Here is a 13,389-nt window from a genome sequence, read left to right as displayed (position 1 = left end):
ACGCCTGGCTGTTTTTTGGTCGTAGCCATTATTATTGTTTGGCAGGCCTGGGCTGGATTCGAAACCGCAACCTTAGGTGTATGTGGCTGGCGCCTTAGTCACTTGAGCCACAGGCACTGAGCCTGAGACAGGGTCTTAGTTTCACCCTCAAATAGAGTGCCATGGCCTCATAGCAACCTCAAACTCCTGGGCTCAAGTGATCCTTTTGCCTCAATCTCTCTGAATAGCTGGTTCTCCAGGTACCCGCCACAACACCTTGGATACTTTTAGAAATGGGGTCTTTACTCTTGCTTAGTCTGGTCTCAAACTCCTGAACTTAAGCATTCCCTTGGTCTTGGCCTCCCAGAATGCTAGGATTACAGGTGTGAGCCACCATGCCTGGTTCCCTAGACATGTTTTAATGATTGTACGCCCCCCTCCCCCTTTTTTCCTTGAGATTAGTCTCACTTTGTTGCCCCTGGAAAAGCGCTATGGCATCATAGTGTCCCTTTCCCTTTTAAAATTAGTCATAAAACTTCTTTTTCCAAAAATTTTGTATATTTTTGGAATTAATGTTTTTCATCGTAAATTGGAAATAGTTAAATCTGAAGCATTATTAGCACTGTTGAATTTTAGTTGTAAAGTTATATGACACTTGATTCTATTTTTTAGGTGAGATGGTTACCAAGCAACCCTTGATTAGAAGTATGCGAACAGTAAAAAGGGAAACTTTAAAGTTAATATCTGGTTGGGTGAGCCGGTCCAATGATCCACAGATGGTATGTGACAGATGTTTTGTTTTTTTAATGTTGATAGTCCCATTTTCTGGAATATGGTATATCTGCTTATAAAAGCATTTTGTTAACCTAAAGGTGATTTTAGATGCCTATATTTGAGATTATTTTATAGTATTCTATTGTAGTCCTTGTATGTTAAAATATTTAAAATTTAAAAAATTGATGTTAATCAGTGGGGGATGGTGGTATATAATAAAGATAGCTAAGAAGATTGGGTCATTTTACCTTTCCATGGATAGGTAGGAAGGTGTTTGTGATGGAGGACAGATGAAATTTTTGTAGTCCTCAGGATTTTTAGAACAGTGTATAAAGCTGTCATTTGTTTTTCACTTTCTAATAAAGAGTACATTGAAAGTTTTAAAGTCTCTTTAGCTCTCTTACTCCTTTTAAATGACTGACATCAAGGGAAGTGTTTTTCAGAAAGTAAAATGAGTTTGTTGATACGCCTTAACTTGGAAAGATGTGAACTTATTTTTGTTGTATCTTTTTGTTCACTTGAGCCTTGAGACATAAAATCTTATCCTTTTATCACTGCTGTTTGGAATAGTGCTATACAAATACATTGTTAATATCATTATTTTGAAGTTTCATTTCTTTATAAGGAAATATTTTTAAGAAAACTTTCCAGAGTTCTTACAGAATTCTTAGGATGGCTAACCTAAGGGTTGAAATGTTTTGAATATGTGTATTATGTGATCACAGTGTATTTAAAATTTTAAAGTTGAAGGGAGGATAATTAGTAATTGTGATGTTTATAATGTATAAGTAGCTAGGCAAATGTCAGGAGCACAGTGGGAATAAGAAGAGTGCTATATAAGTAAATTCAAAGGTTTTTTTTAAAAAGTCAAGATATAGTTTATAGGAAAAGAATGATTTTAGTCAATATGAAGAATAGAAAGGAGAATGTCTGTGTCTTCTAGTTTGAAGAGACCAAGCCAAGTGGTAATTGGAGAAATAATGTTGTATCTATTCCTCAGGTTTTTATAAACAAGTTTGGTACGGAACAATACTACTATTACTACTAAACTTAACAGAAACATTGATTTATTTCTTATCTTCATAGAGAACCTATTAAGAGCAAGAAGTTACACCTTAACGCGACTCAGTTTAGATTCATGAATATTTATCCATGTACATAAGCATACATTTTTTGTAGCCCTAGCTACTCAAGAGACTGATGGGAGAGAATCACTTCAACCCAGGACTTCAAGTCCAGCCTGGTCAACACAGGAAGACCCAACCCAAAAAACAAAATAGAATCATGGAAATCTATGGACTTTCTGGGAGAGTTACAGTTCATTTTCTGAGAGTAAATGATTATTTCTGTTTGTTAGTATACTAACCAATTAGTATGCATTACAGTAAAAAATCACAGAATGTGCATCAACTAGTGGTTAGGCATGATTCTTGGTTCTCTTATCAAATAAGAGAGTTCAGTAAGTTTCTGCTTACTGAAACTCTAATTAGTGATGTTTAGGGAGACTTGCTTTGCATTTAGGTTGCTCATTTTACATGCAGAATATACCCAGAATCCTGGTCCTGGCTCACTAAACTGGATCCAGTCAATTAATTTTGTTACTCATTTTTCTTATTTTTGTAAGAGTAGATTGAAACAACACTGTGTCTGTGACTCTTCTCAACCTATTGTGATTTCTAGTTTCTTTTGCTTTGTTTCAGTGTAGGAAAACTTAATCAAAGTACAGGATTTTCCCAGTTTCAGCAGGTTAATCAAACTAAAACTTTAGACAAGAATGACCTAGTGATTTATAATAGCTAGCAAATACTTAAATTAAAACTTCAAAGTTTCTTTTCAACAGGTAGCTGAAAATTTTGTTCCTCCTCTGTTGGATGCAGTTCTCATTGATTATCAGAGAAATGTCCCAGCTGCTAGAGAACCGGAAGTGCTTAGTACTATGGCCATTATTGTCAACAAGTTAGGGGGACATATAACAGCTGAGATACCTCAAATATTTGATGCTGTTTTTGAATGCACATTGAACATGATAAATAAGGTATGTGATTTACATTTCAGTTATACAATGTCAGATTCTGCCATGTATCCTTAACTCTTAAAAGCATAAATCCTATCTGTATAGCATAATTATAAGGTGTGAAGTTTAAATATTTGAAATTATAGATCAGGGAAATTTCTTTTTTTAAAAAAATGTAATGCAGGGTTTGGTGCCGATAGCCCAGTGGCTAGGACGCCAGCCACATACACAGAGCTGGTGGGTTCAAATCCAGCCTGGGCCTGCCAAACAACAATGACAACTACAACCAAACAGTAGCCGGGCATTTTGGCAGGCACCTTGTAGTCCCAGCTACTTGGGAGGCTGAGGCAAGAGAATTGCTTAAGCCCAAGAGTTGGAGGCTGGTGTTAGCTGTGATCCCAAGGCATGCTACCCAGGACAAACATAGTGAGACTCTGTCTTGAGAGCTAAACAAGGAGTGAATATGGAAAGAGTAACATTTAAATAGCACCTGGCAGTGCAGGGAGTTGGGGCCACTAACACTTGCCTGTAATGCTAGCACTCTGGGAGGCTAATTCAGGCAAATTGTTTTGAGGTCAGGAGTGCCAGACCAGCCTTAGGAGGATCCCCCCCCCAAAATAATAGAAAGTTTACCCAGGGGTGTTCCCCAAAGCACCTAGCATTGAAAATTCCCAGCTTAAGAGATATTCTTTTAAAATACTCATTTTAACTTATTTGAATAAATAAAGTAGTTCTGTTGTTGTCAATTGTAAAAGTTCAGTATATGTTTCTAAGAAAAAAAGAAGTGGTGGTGTAGTAATAGTTAATAGAAAATTTGATGTTGTTTGTGTGGGTTTTGATGAATTCTCTTTATTAATCAGGTAGCCTTTCTTCTGTTTGTTCAGTTTGGTAATTCATGAGTGTAGTAGGATATAATTTTATCTTCCATGGATTTAATTTGTAGGAGGCAGTATATCTTCTGGGGTTTATTCAGAACTTGAAACATTTATACTAAATTGAGGCTTGGTTTTCCCCTCTCTCCAAATATAATTAAGGTATTAAAATATTTTCTTTCTACCACTTCTTTTTTAGGACTTTGAAGAATATCCTGAACACAGAACAAACTTTTTCTTACTACTTCAGGCTGTAAATTCTCATTGTTTCCCAGCATTCCTAGCAATTCCACCTGCACAGTTTAAACTTGTTTTGGATTCCATTATTTGGGCTTTCAAACATACTATGAGGAATGTTGCTGATACAGGTAAATGCAAAGAATGTTATTTTTATTTATTTGCTTGTTCCATAAACTATACAGAGGTGGATTTGTTTTGAGTGCATGGATGGCATATAGATCAGTTTAATCAACTATTCCAGAGTGAATCCATAAGCAGAATTGTCAGGAGAAGGGCCTAACAGATAACATTCTTTAAGAGAATTTGTTTCATACCTTCACCAATGAGTGTTCCTTTTCCTTATGTGCTTTTCTTCCATAGCACTAATGGTGATAAACTAAGCATTTCTACTAGGAGGGTTTAAATTTATTTTAATGTATAATTGGTTTATGTGATACAAACCTTTGCTTAGTTGTGCTGTGTGTTGGGAGTTGATGTGAAATTAGTAAAAATTTCAGAAAGAGTGGTAGTGGTCATGACTTACCCTATGTGACTTGGCTGGGATTGGTTGTAGTACTACTGTATTGCTGATTTACAATTATGAGTCTTTGATCAAAAAAGAGGGGAAAGCAGGCTTTGAACCAGAATCTTTGGTAACAGCTAAAATATGATCACAAATACTATCAGTCTGCAATAACTTCCTGTTGATGTTCTATGTTTTTCAGGCTTACAAATTCTTTTTACACTCTTACAAAATGTTGCTCAAGAAGAAGCTGCAGCTCAGAGTTTTTATCAAACTTACTTTTGTGACATTCTTCAGCATATCTTTTCTGTTGTGACAGACACCTCACATACTGCTGGTAAGAATTAAAATCCATTAAAACGTTAAAGTGTTCCAGTTGTTACATCTTGGTTGTTAATAATTTTCTTTTTATCAACAGGCTTAACAATGCATGCATCAATTCTTGCATATATGTTTAATTTGGTTGAAGAAGGAAAAATAAGTACACCCTTAAATCCTGGAAATCCAGTTAACAACCAAATGTTCATTCAGGAGTATGTGGCGAATCTCCTTAAGTCAGCATTTCCTCACCTACAAGAGTAAGTGTGCTTTTTAATAAAATAACATTTTCTGTTAATAAAAGTGATTATTTAATCATTGTGTTTTGATTTGCAGTGCTCAAGTAAAGCTCTTTGTGACAGGGCTTTTCAGCTTAAATCAGGATATTCCTGCTTTCAAGGAACATCTAAGGGATTTCCTAGTACAGATAAAGGTATGTATTTGCATGAACATCAAGACTAAATGTGATCACTTAATTGTTGCATCTTAGAATTTTAATCACTTGATTTTATAGTGGGAGTTTAAAATAGGGTATGTAATCTTACTAATTAAAGAATTTACAGCGTGATAACAGTGAAAAACTAAATTTGGTCCATGGGGGGGTTGAAGTTAAAAGGAATTTGTTATTCATAGAGTTTACTTTTAGATAAATATCGAATTGTGGCTGAATCACATAGACATTTTTAAAGCATGGAATTTGTGGGTAGGAAACACGTTGGTAGTTTACTTTTAGGATTTTATACCCATTGTCAAATTTGTTTTTAATTGTTGGAACTGTGAAAGTTGGCAGATACAACCTGTTTCTCTTGCTGCTGTACAACACTTGATACTTTTGGGATTTTCTTCTAAGATCTCATTTTAATGAAATGGAAAAGTTACCAAAAGTATGGCTTGGTGCCTGTGGCTCAAGCGGCTAAGGCGCCAGCCATACATACACCTGAGCTGGCGGGTTCGAATCCAGCCCAGGCCTGCCAAACAATGATGGATGGCTGCAACCAAAAAATAGCTTGGGCATTGTGGTGTGTGTCTGTAGTCCCAGCTACTTGGGAGGCAGAAGCAAGAGAATTGGCTTGAGCCCAGGTGTTGGAGGTTGCTGTGAGCTGTGATGTCACAGTACTCTACCCAGGGCGACTGCTTGAGGCTGTCTCAAAAATAAATAAATAAATAAAACCCTTAAGTATTTGATGCATTATTTTATCTCTGACTATTAAGTATTGGCCTTGTAAGGATTATTTGAGCCTGGAGTTGAAGGTTGCAGTGAACTTGACACTTCCTTTAAGCCTAGGCAACAGTAGGGAGACTGTCTCAGAAAAGTAAAATTTTTTTTCTTTTTACTGTGAAAATATTAACTAATCAGAAAAATATTTTTTCTTAGAATACAGAAGAATGTGAAAATTACCCGGTAACCTATAAAGACAAGATAACATGTATAGCTAAACTTGATTTCCTAATGTCTTGAGCCTTAGGAGAAACACGAAGAACATTTAACATGTTGGATCACACCATTTTTATCCTATTCCCCCCAACACCTCTGGTTATTGTATCCACACACTGGTTTAAAACACAACTAATTGATGGATTATTTATATTCTTAATATAGAAATGCTCATTTATAATTTTTCTTTTCAACAGCAAGTTGAAGTTGATTATTTTTAATACTTGTTTTCACAGGAGTTTGCAGGTGAAGACACATCTGATCTGTTTTTGGAAGAAAGAGAAACAGCCCTTCGACAGGCTCAGGAAGAGAAACATAAACTTCAAATGTCTGTCCCCGGCATCCTTAATCCACATGAAATTCCAGAAGAAATGTGTGATTAAAATCTGAAATCATGCTGTTTTTTTTTTTTTTTGCTACCATTGTTGGCAGGAGAAAACAGCATGTGGATATTTGTCGACCAAAATGATGCCAATTTGTAAATTAAAACGTCACCTAGTGGCCCTTTTTCTTATGTGTTTTTTGTATAAGAAATTTTCTGTGAAATATCCTTCCATTGTTTAAGCTTTTATTTTGGTCATCTTTAGTTTGCATGAAGTTGAAAATTAAGGCATTTTTAAAAATTTTACTTCATGCCCATTTTGTGGCTGGGCTGGGGGGAGGAGGCAAATTCAATTTGAACATATACTTGTAAATTCTAATGCAAAATTATACAGTTTTTCCTGTAAACAATACCAATTTTTAATTAGGGAGCATTTTCTTTCTAGTCTGTATTTCAGTCTAGAAGAAAAGGTAATGAGTAAAACAAATTGCGTTGTTAAAAGGATTATAGTGCTGCATTGTCTGAAGTTAGCACCTGTTGGACTGAATTGTTTGTCTAGACTACATGTATTACAAGTCTGTATGGCAAGTTTGCAGCAAGATCATGTGCATATCATCCCATTGTAAAGCGACTTCAAAAACTATGGGAACACAGTTAGTTATTTTTACACAGTTCTTTTTGTTTTTGTGTGTGTGTGCGCTGTCGCTTGTCGACAACAGCTTTTTGTTTTCCTCAATGAGGAGTGTTGCTCATTTGTGAGCCTTCATTAACTCGAAGTGAAATGGTTAAAAATATTTATCCTGTTAGAATAGGCTGCATCTTTTTAACAACTCATTAAAAAACAAAACAAAACTACTCTGGCTTTTGAGATGGATGACTTATACTAATTTACATTGTTTACCAAGCTGTAGTGCTTTAAGAACACTACTTAACAAGCAAAATAAACTTGGTTTACATTTATTTTCCCTTTATTGGCTCAAGCTTATTCCTGTATTAATGAAAGTAGTTATTTGTGTTTAAGCATTCAATAACATCTTAAATGAAGTTTGATACCTGTTGGTTTACAAATAAGATTTCTAAGGCCATTGTAAAGTAGGCAGCAGATGTATAAAATGAACATGCTTCTAAGTAACTGATTTGGATTACAGATTAGGCTTAGAACAAGAACACAAATGTAAATGGCTATATTCGTGGTATTCCTGTAAAATGAATTCCTTACATAGGCATGATCCCTTTAAGAAGGATCAGAGGAAGTAGTATATAGAGGTCAGTTCTGTCAAATATGAAAAAGGATTTAGGTATCTTGGCATAAGCCTGTGGTTGGGTGGGGAGGGGGGAAGGTTGGTTAGAGCCCAGGACTGTGTCACTATAAGCAGGGCAGCATAGACTGCCTTCCCCCTTTTTGTAAAGCTTTGCAGACTGTTGACATCTGACAATGTTTAATAGGTGCTTAAGGAATCTAATGGCAGACAAGAGGATGGGTTATCAATCTAGGGGGCAGGGCAGAATGAGGCCAAACTACTTTCTTTTGGGATGGGGGAGTAAGCTACCCTATGAAATAAAGGATACATGATTAAAAACAAAAACCTGAAAGGAAGTAGAACTAAGGGAAGGAAAACAAATCCTTCCCAGAGGATTAAACTAGCCTTTTAAGACCCTAGACTAATAACTGAGTGCCTGGTTGGTATTCATGGAAATTGAGCAACTTTCAAGCTGTTACACTTTAATTTTCTAGATCCTTGGCAAAAATGCCATCATTTTAGTGGAATATATAATGTTAACATTAAAATGTTCTTTAACAGAGTCTCACTTTGTTGCCCTCAGTAGAGTGCTGTGGCAACACAGCTCACAGCAACCTCCAGGTCTTGGGCTTAAGTGATTCTTTTGCCTCAGCCTCCCAAGTAGCAGGGACTTACAAGTGCCCTCCACAACCCCTGGATATTTTTTGGTTGTAGTAGTTACTGTTTGGCAGGTCCAGGCTGGATTCGAGCCCACCAGCTCTGGTGAATGTGGCTGACACCCTAGCCACTTGAGCTATAGGCGCTGAGCCAACATTAAAATATTCTAGAACAGCAAATGGTAAGAATTTAAATGCCACAGAGGAACACTGAAAAACCTAACTTATTTTCTAAGTTAAGTCTTTAAAACAGTTTTTTTGAGACAGTCTCACTATGTCATCCTGGGTAGAGTACCATCATGTCACAGCTCACAGTAATCTCCAATTCCTGCCTCCGCCTCCAGAGCAGCTGGGACTACAGGTGTAGCTTTGGTATATGTGGCTGGCACCGGACTCACTAAGCTATGGGCACCAAGCCCTTTAAAACAGGTTTTTTTGGGGGGACAGAGCCTTAAGCTGTCCCCCTGGGTAGAGTGCCATAGCATCACAGCTCACAGCCACCCCCAACTCCTGGGCTTAAGCGAGTCTCCTGCCTTTGCCTCCCAAGTAGCTGGGACCACAGGTGCCTGCTGCAACGCCTGGCTATTTTTTTTTTTTTTGGGTTGCAGCTGTTGTCGTTTGGCGGGCCGAGGCAGGATTCAAACCTGCCACCTTAGGTGTATGTGGCTGGCGCCTCAGCCACTTGAGCCATAGGTGTTGAGCCCCTTTACAATTCAGATCTTATCTGGTCTTAGTGGCTTATTACTATTGTCTACCTAAAAATATCTTAAGAGTTCCTTCTCTTACCCAGTAATTTTAAGTTCAGGTCACTTGCTCTATTTGAATTAGCTATAAAGTCATATATCCCCCCAACCCCGTCACGCTGTCACCCAAGCTAAAGTAGTGGCATCATCACAGCTCACTGCAATCTCAAACTTTTGGGCTATCATGGCCTAAGCCTTCCAACTAGCTGGGACTTCAGGGGCTCTCTACCACACCCAGCTTCTTTTTCTTTTTTTTTGTTAGAGATGGAGAGTCCTGCTCTTACTCAGGTTGGACTCACAGAGGGCTAACATTTACAGGCATAAGCCATGGAGCTGGCCTAATGTCAATAACTGTTAGCTAAGAATAGCTGTCAACATTTCCAACCATGGCCAAAGGGTAATAATGAATGTTCTTACCATCCTACAGGCCCCTGGACTCTTGAATTATTTTGCGTGTTAAACATTAGGCTTAGGAAGCATTACAGTGTACTTTGAATTAGAAATGACTGGCAGCTGGCAGTTTAACCACTGCCCAAAACAATCCCTTTAAAATGACAAGGGTAATTAAGAGTTATATAGGCAAGAAGAGAATAATTTCTTTAAAGTTTAGACTATATAAATTTAATACATTAAAGTAAAACAAACTGTAGATAAAACCAGAAGCATTAAACTTTTTAAAATGGCGGCTCTATCAGGTACATTCATACTTCAATCCTTTGCTTGAAGGTTCTTTTGTGGGAGTATTAAGCAACAAGATTTGTTAAGTAGGAAAATTACAGTAACTACAAATTAAATCTAAGGTAGATGAAAGTTAATATTTGGGCCAGTCTCAAGGTATTTGGCAGCAAAATGAATATAATAATTGGCCATATCAGATGTCTAAATTCTCCTAGAACAAAGCATGTTAATTATCAACAGTGAAGAACTAGTTTAGATACTTAGATGGGGAATTGGGCAGATCATTTGAACGCTTCCTTTATTTGAAAGACAGGATCACAAATGTACATCCCAGCCAGGATGGCTGTGAAAGGATTCGGATATTTCATCAACTGATGATGATTTTCCTTAACATTTTAGCAACTATGAAATTGGACTATACCAAAGTCCTTTCCTTGATCTACATTTTTTTTTTTTGAGACAGAGTCTGACTTTGTCCCCCCCCTCTATAAGAGTGGTGTGCCATCATAGCTTACAGCAACCTCAAATTCTTGGGTTCAAGTGATAACTTGCCACAACCTTTGTGTAGGTGGAACTATAGGTGCCCACCTTAATGACCAGCTGTAGCCCTGTTTTTTTTTTTTGGACAGAGTCTCTTGTTCAGGTTGGCCTTGACCTCCTGAGCTCAAGCAATCCATCTGCCATGGCCTCCCAGAATGCTAGGATTCAGGAGTGAGCCACCATGCCCGGCTCCTTGATCTACGTCTAACTGATCTATCTAATGCTTAAACAATAAGTACCACTGCTCACTTCTCTTTGTTTACTGACATGGAAACATTTTCTCCAATGTCAAAATCTTCCATTTGCCTTCTCAAGTCTTTTTTCTAAGACCAATTTTACTGGAACACACTTTTTTGTATTCCAGTAGGATATACACAAGAGATTCAGCCTGCTTACTGATTCTTAGTCCTTGACCCAAAATCTACACCTATAACTGCAAGAAGAGACAAAGAGGTCAGGGTTAATTCAGAATGAGATCAGATTTATTCAATGTGCCCCAGCAGTTAAGAACTATCTTTCTTTCTGAGACAGAATTTCAGTCCTGTCTCCCAATGAGAATGCAATTATCATACCTCACAGCAAGTTCAAGCTTCTGGACTCAACAGGTCTTCCTGCCTCAGTCTCCCAAATAGGTGGGACTAGAGGTGTGTGCCCCAGTAATTTTTACAATTACAATGCCCCAGTAATTTTTCTATTTTTTGTAGTGATGGGAGTCTTGCTCTTGGCTCAGGCTGGTCTCTAACTCCAAAAGCTCAAGCAATCCTCCCACTTTACTTTCCCAGAGCGCTAAGACTGCTTCAGGTCAAGAACTATTAAGTATTCTTTGCTATTTTGTACACACAGAAGTGGTGTACTTCTCTACTTTCTTTTCTCTATTATTGTTAATGATCCATAAGAAATCCTTTTGTTCTGAGTCCACCTCAAGACTGAGTCTTTGTATTCACCAGAGACAACATCCTGAGCTTTGAAGTTGGCCTACCTGCCTTTAGGTTACTTAAAGCATAACAAGAAATAGGTCTGTTACCAATATTTTGTTTTAAAGACTTTCAGAGCAGAAACAATTAGCCAGCTATTGGTCTATAACTGTACAGTTTTAAAATTAGTGGGGGATGATAGCATATAGTCTCAGCTACTCTGGAGGCTCAGGCAGGAGGATCCCTTGAGCTAGGAATTTGAGGTTGCAGTGAGCTATGATGACACCACTTAACTCATGCCTAGGCAACAGAGAAAAAGTCTTTAAAAAAAATGCATGTTTTTCTTAGCTTATCAAGTACACATGAAGGATCCACAGTTTATCACTGTATATTAATTCTACGTTTTTTCCCCCATTTGTGGCTTCATTATTAAAAAGAAACCTACAAAACGGATCTTGTATTACTTTGTGTACCACATTTCCAGCAGAAAGAAGGGCTAAAGAACGTGTCAGCTGAATTTATCCCTTATTAAGAAAGGATAATTATTCCCATAAGACCCACCCTGAAGATTTCTGCTTATATTTCATCCACAAGAATTCAGTTATATGGCTACCTCTAGAGAAACCAAGAGATCGCCATGATTATTGATTTTAAACGGATCACAAATTTTCCCTGGGAAATTCCTTTCTGAGATCAAGGTCTCTTACTGCCACCTGAGAACATTTGGGTTCTTTTTTTGGCAGGGAAGAAAAGGAAAGGGTGATAAACAGATGTTGGATGGACAAAGACTGCTTCAGGATCGGTCAAGTCTGCAAAAACCCAAGTTCTGTGGGAAAGGCAAAGCAAAGATGATGGCAGAATACATCACCTGCCAAGAAAAACTTCGAACACGTTGGCAAATGCTTTATGGTATCAACTTCAAGCAGGCGAATGGCACAGCATAACGGGACAAGGTGGTCCTGGCATGGAGAAATGTGTGTGACATAACCTTGGCAAAATCTGAGGGAATCATGACAGGGCCTCGATAGACGGCCTGGTTACAGTTTTGAGAACATTATCTTTCAGACATTGCGGTCACATGTCTACGTAAACACCTTGGAAACAAATCAGGGAGGAAGGCGTAAGTGCAGATGTGAGGAACATATTCCTAACGCCAAGTAGTTAACACGAAATCAAACTTCGGCTGAGTGTACCCCTTTCCTTCAGCTGTTCTTCATCCTTGTTCCTCACCTTAATATCCTTGTTACCCGCTCTCTGCTGGGAAGCATAACATGCTATTTCAGGCGAAGAGCTGATGGGCGCATCCTCTTGCGTAAGAACGAGATGCCATACGAACTCTCTCTACCCCGCCATCCCTTAGCGCATCAAGGCGTCTTACACCTCCAGGACAGATGAGCCTCACAGAATTGTAGGGGGGCGATAAATACCGCTGATTAAGCCGAGCCCCGTGGGGAGAGGGCTCTGAGCCCGAATCTAGCCTGCGGCGTAGCCCCGACCCGGCGCCCCTATCAACCCCCTCCTTCCACCACCCTAAAAGTCTGAGCAGCCGGGAGGTGGACACAACAGAAAGCAGCCCCAATTCCTCCTACTGGGCCCGGAGGAAAAATGAAGCAGCGCAGTGGCGGAGGATAGTGCGGCGCAGGTGATCCGGCACTCGCTGGCGCTCGAAGCCGGTGGGGTGGGCCGCAGTGGGCGATGCCGCGCAACCGCGACCCGCTCGGTGCCGCCGCCATCTTCTCCTACTCACCCGGACTCCCCCCGCGGCCGCGTTGGCTTCGCGTTTCCCTTCCGGCCGCTGACAGAGATCCGGGCTGGGCGGGGTGGGCGAGCGCGCGGAGGGGGTGGACCGAGGGCGGGGAGGCCGGACGGAAGAGGAAAGGGAGGGCGGCGAGCCGGCCACGGCGGGGTGTGGAGCGTGCGGCGTGTGTGCAGAGGGAGAGGCGGGAGGGCGGGAGGAGAAGAGAGGGAGGGAGGCGGAGGAATGAGAGCGCGAGGCGCTTCTCGTCGGCTTCTTCGCCCAGGCGGAAAGAGCCGAGCGCAGCCCGAGCGCTCTATTAAAATGGCGGCGGCGTTGGCGGTGGCCGCGGCGTCTGGTCGGTGAAGTGACTCTGCTGCTTCTCTCCCCACCCGCCCCCTCCCTCCCTCTCCCCTCCCCCGTCCT

The 13,389-nt window shown here is 39.7% G+C and overlaps 2 protein-coding genes across 4 annotated transcripts in view; both read left to right on the top strand.

The window, feature by feature from the left end:
- Nucleotides 1-7,416, top strand: part of XPO1 (exportin 1) — a 50,139-nt gene extending 42,723 nt beyond the window's left edge. For 2 of the 3 annotated variants that reach the window (XM_023512072.1, XM_023512073.1), the window contains exons 18-24: nucleotides 652-758; nucleotides 2,594-2,788; nucleotides 3,839-4,007; nucleotides 4,584-4,718; nucleotides 4,800-4,959; nucleotides 5,036-5,132; nucleotides 6,371-7,317. In XM_023512072.1, the coding sequence (XP_023367840.1) occupies nucleotides 652-758; nucleotides 2,594-2,788; nucleotides 3,839-4,007; nucleotides 4,584-4,718; nucleotides 4,800-4,959; nucleotides 5,036-5,132; nucleotides 6,371-6,517 (1,010 nt within the window). In that variant the 3' untranslated portion in view covers nucleotides 6,518-7,317. Of the gene's footprint in view, nucleotides 1-651; nucleotides 759-2,593; nucleotides 2,789-3,838; nucleotides 4,008-4,583; nucleotides 4,719-4,799; nucleotides 4,960-5,035; nucleotides 5,133-6,370 lie in introns of all 3 variants that reach the window. The other variant, XM_003787942.3, reaches the window with a different exon arrangement.
- A 5,789-nt stretch (nucleotides 7,417-13,205) lies between these two features.
- Nucleotides 13,206-13,389, top strand: part of USP34 (ubiquitin specific peptidase 34) — a 255,697-nt gene continuing 255,513 nt past the window's right edge. The window contains exon 1 of the mRNA XM_023512071.1: nucleotides 13,206-13,321. Within this exon, the coding sequence (XP_023367839.1) occupies nucleotides 13,210-13,321 (112 nt within the window). The 5' untranslated portion in view covers nucleotides 13,206-13,209. The remainder of the gene's footprint in view (nucleotides 13,322-13,389) is intronic.

The sequence above is a fragment of the Otolemur garnettii genome, unplaced genomic scaffold (genome assembly GCF_000181295.1).
Source record: "Otolemur garnettii isolate 467f Iridium unplaced genomic scaffold, OtoGar3 scaffold00024, whole genome shotgun sequence".
NCBI classification, from domain to species: Eukaryota; Metazoa; Chordata; class Mammalia; order Primates; family Galagidae; genus Otolemur; species Otolemur garnettii.
This window is presented reverse-complemented; position numbering and strand designations above follow the sequence as displayed.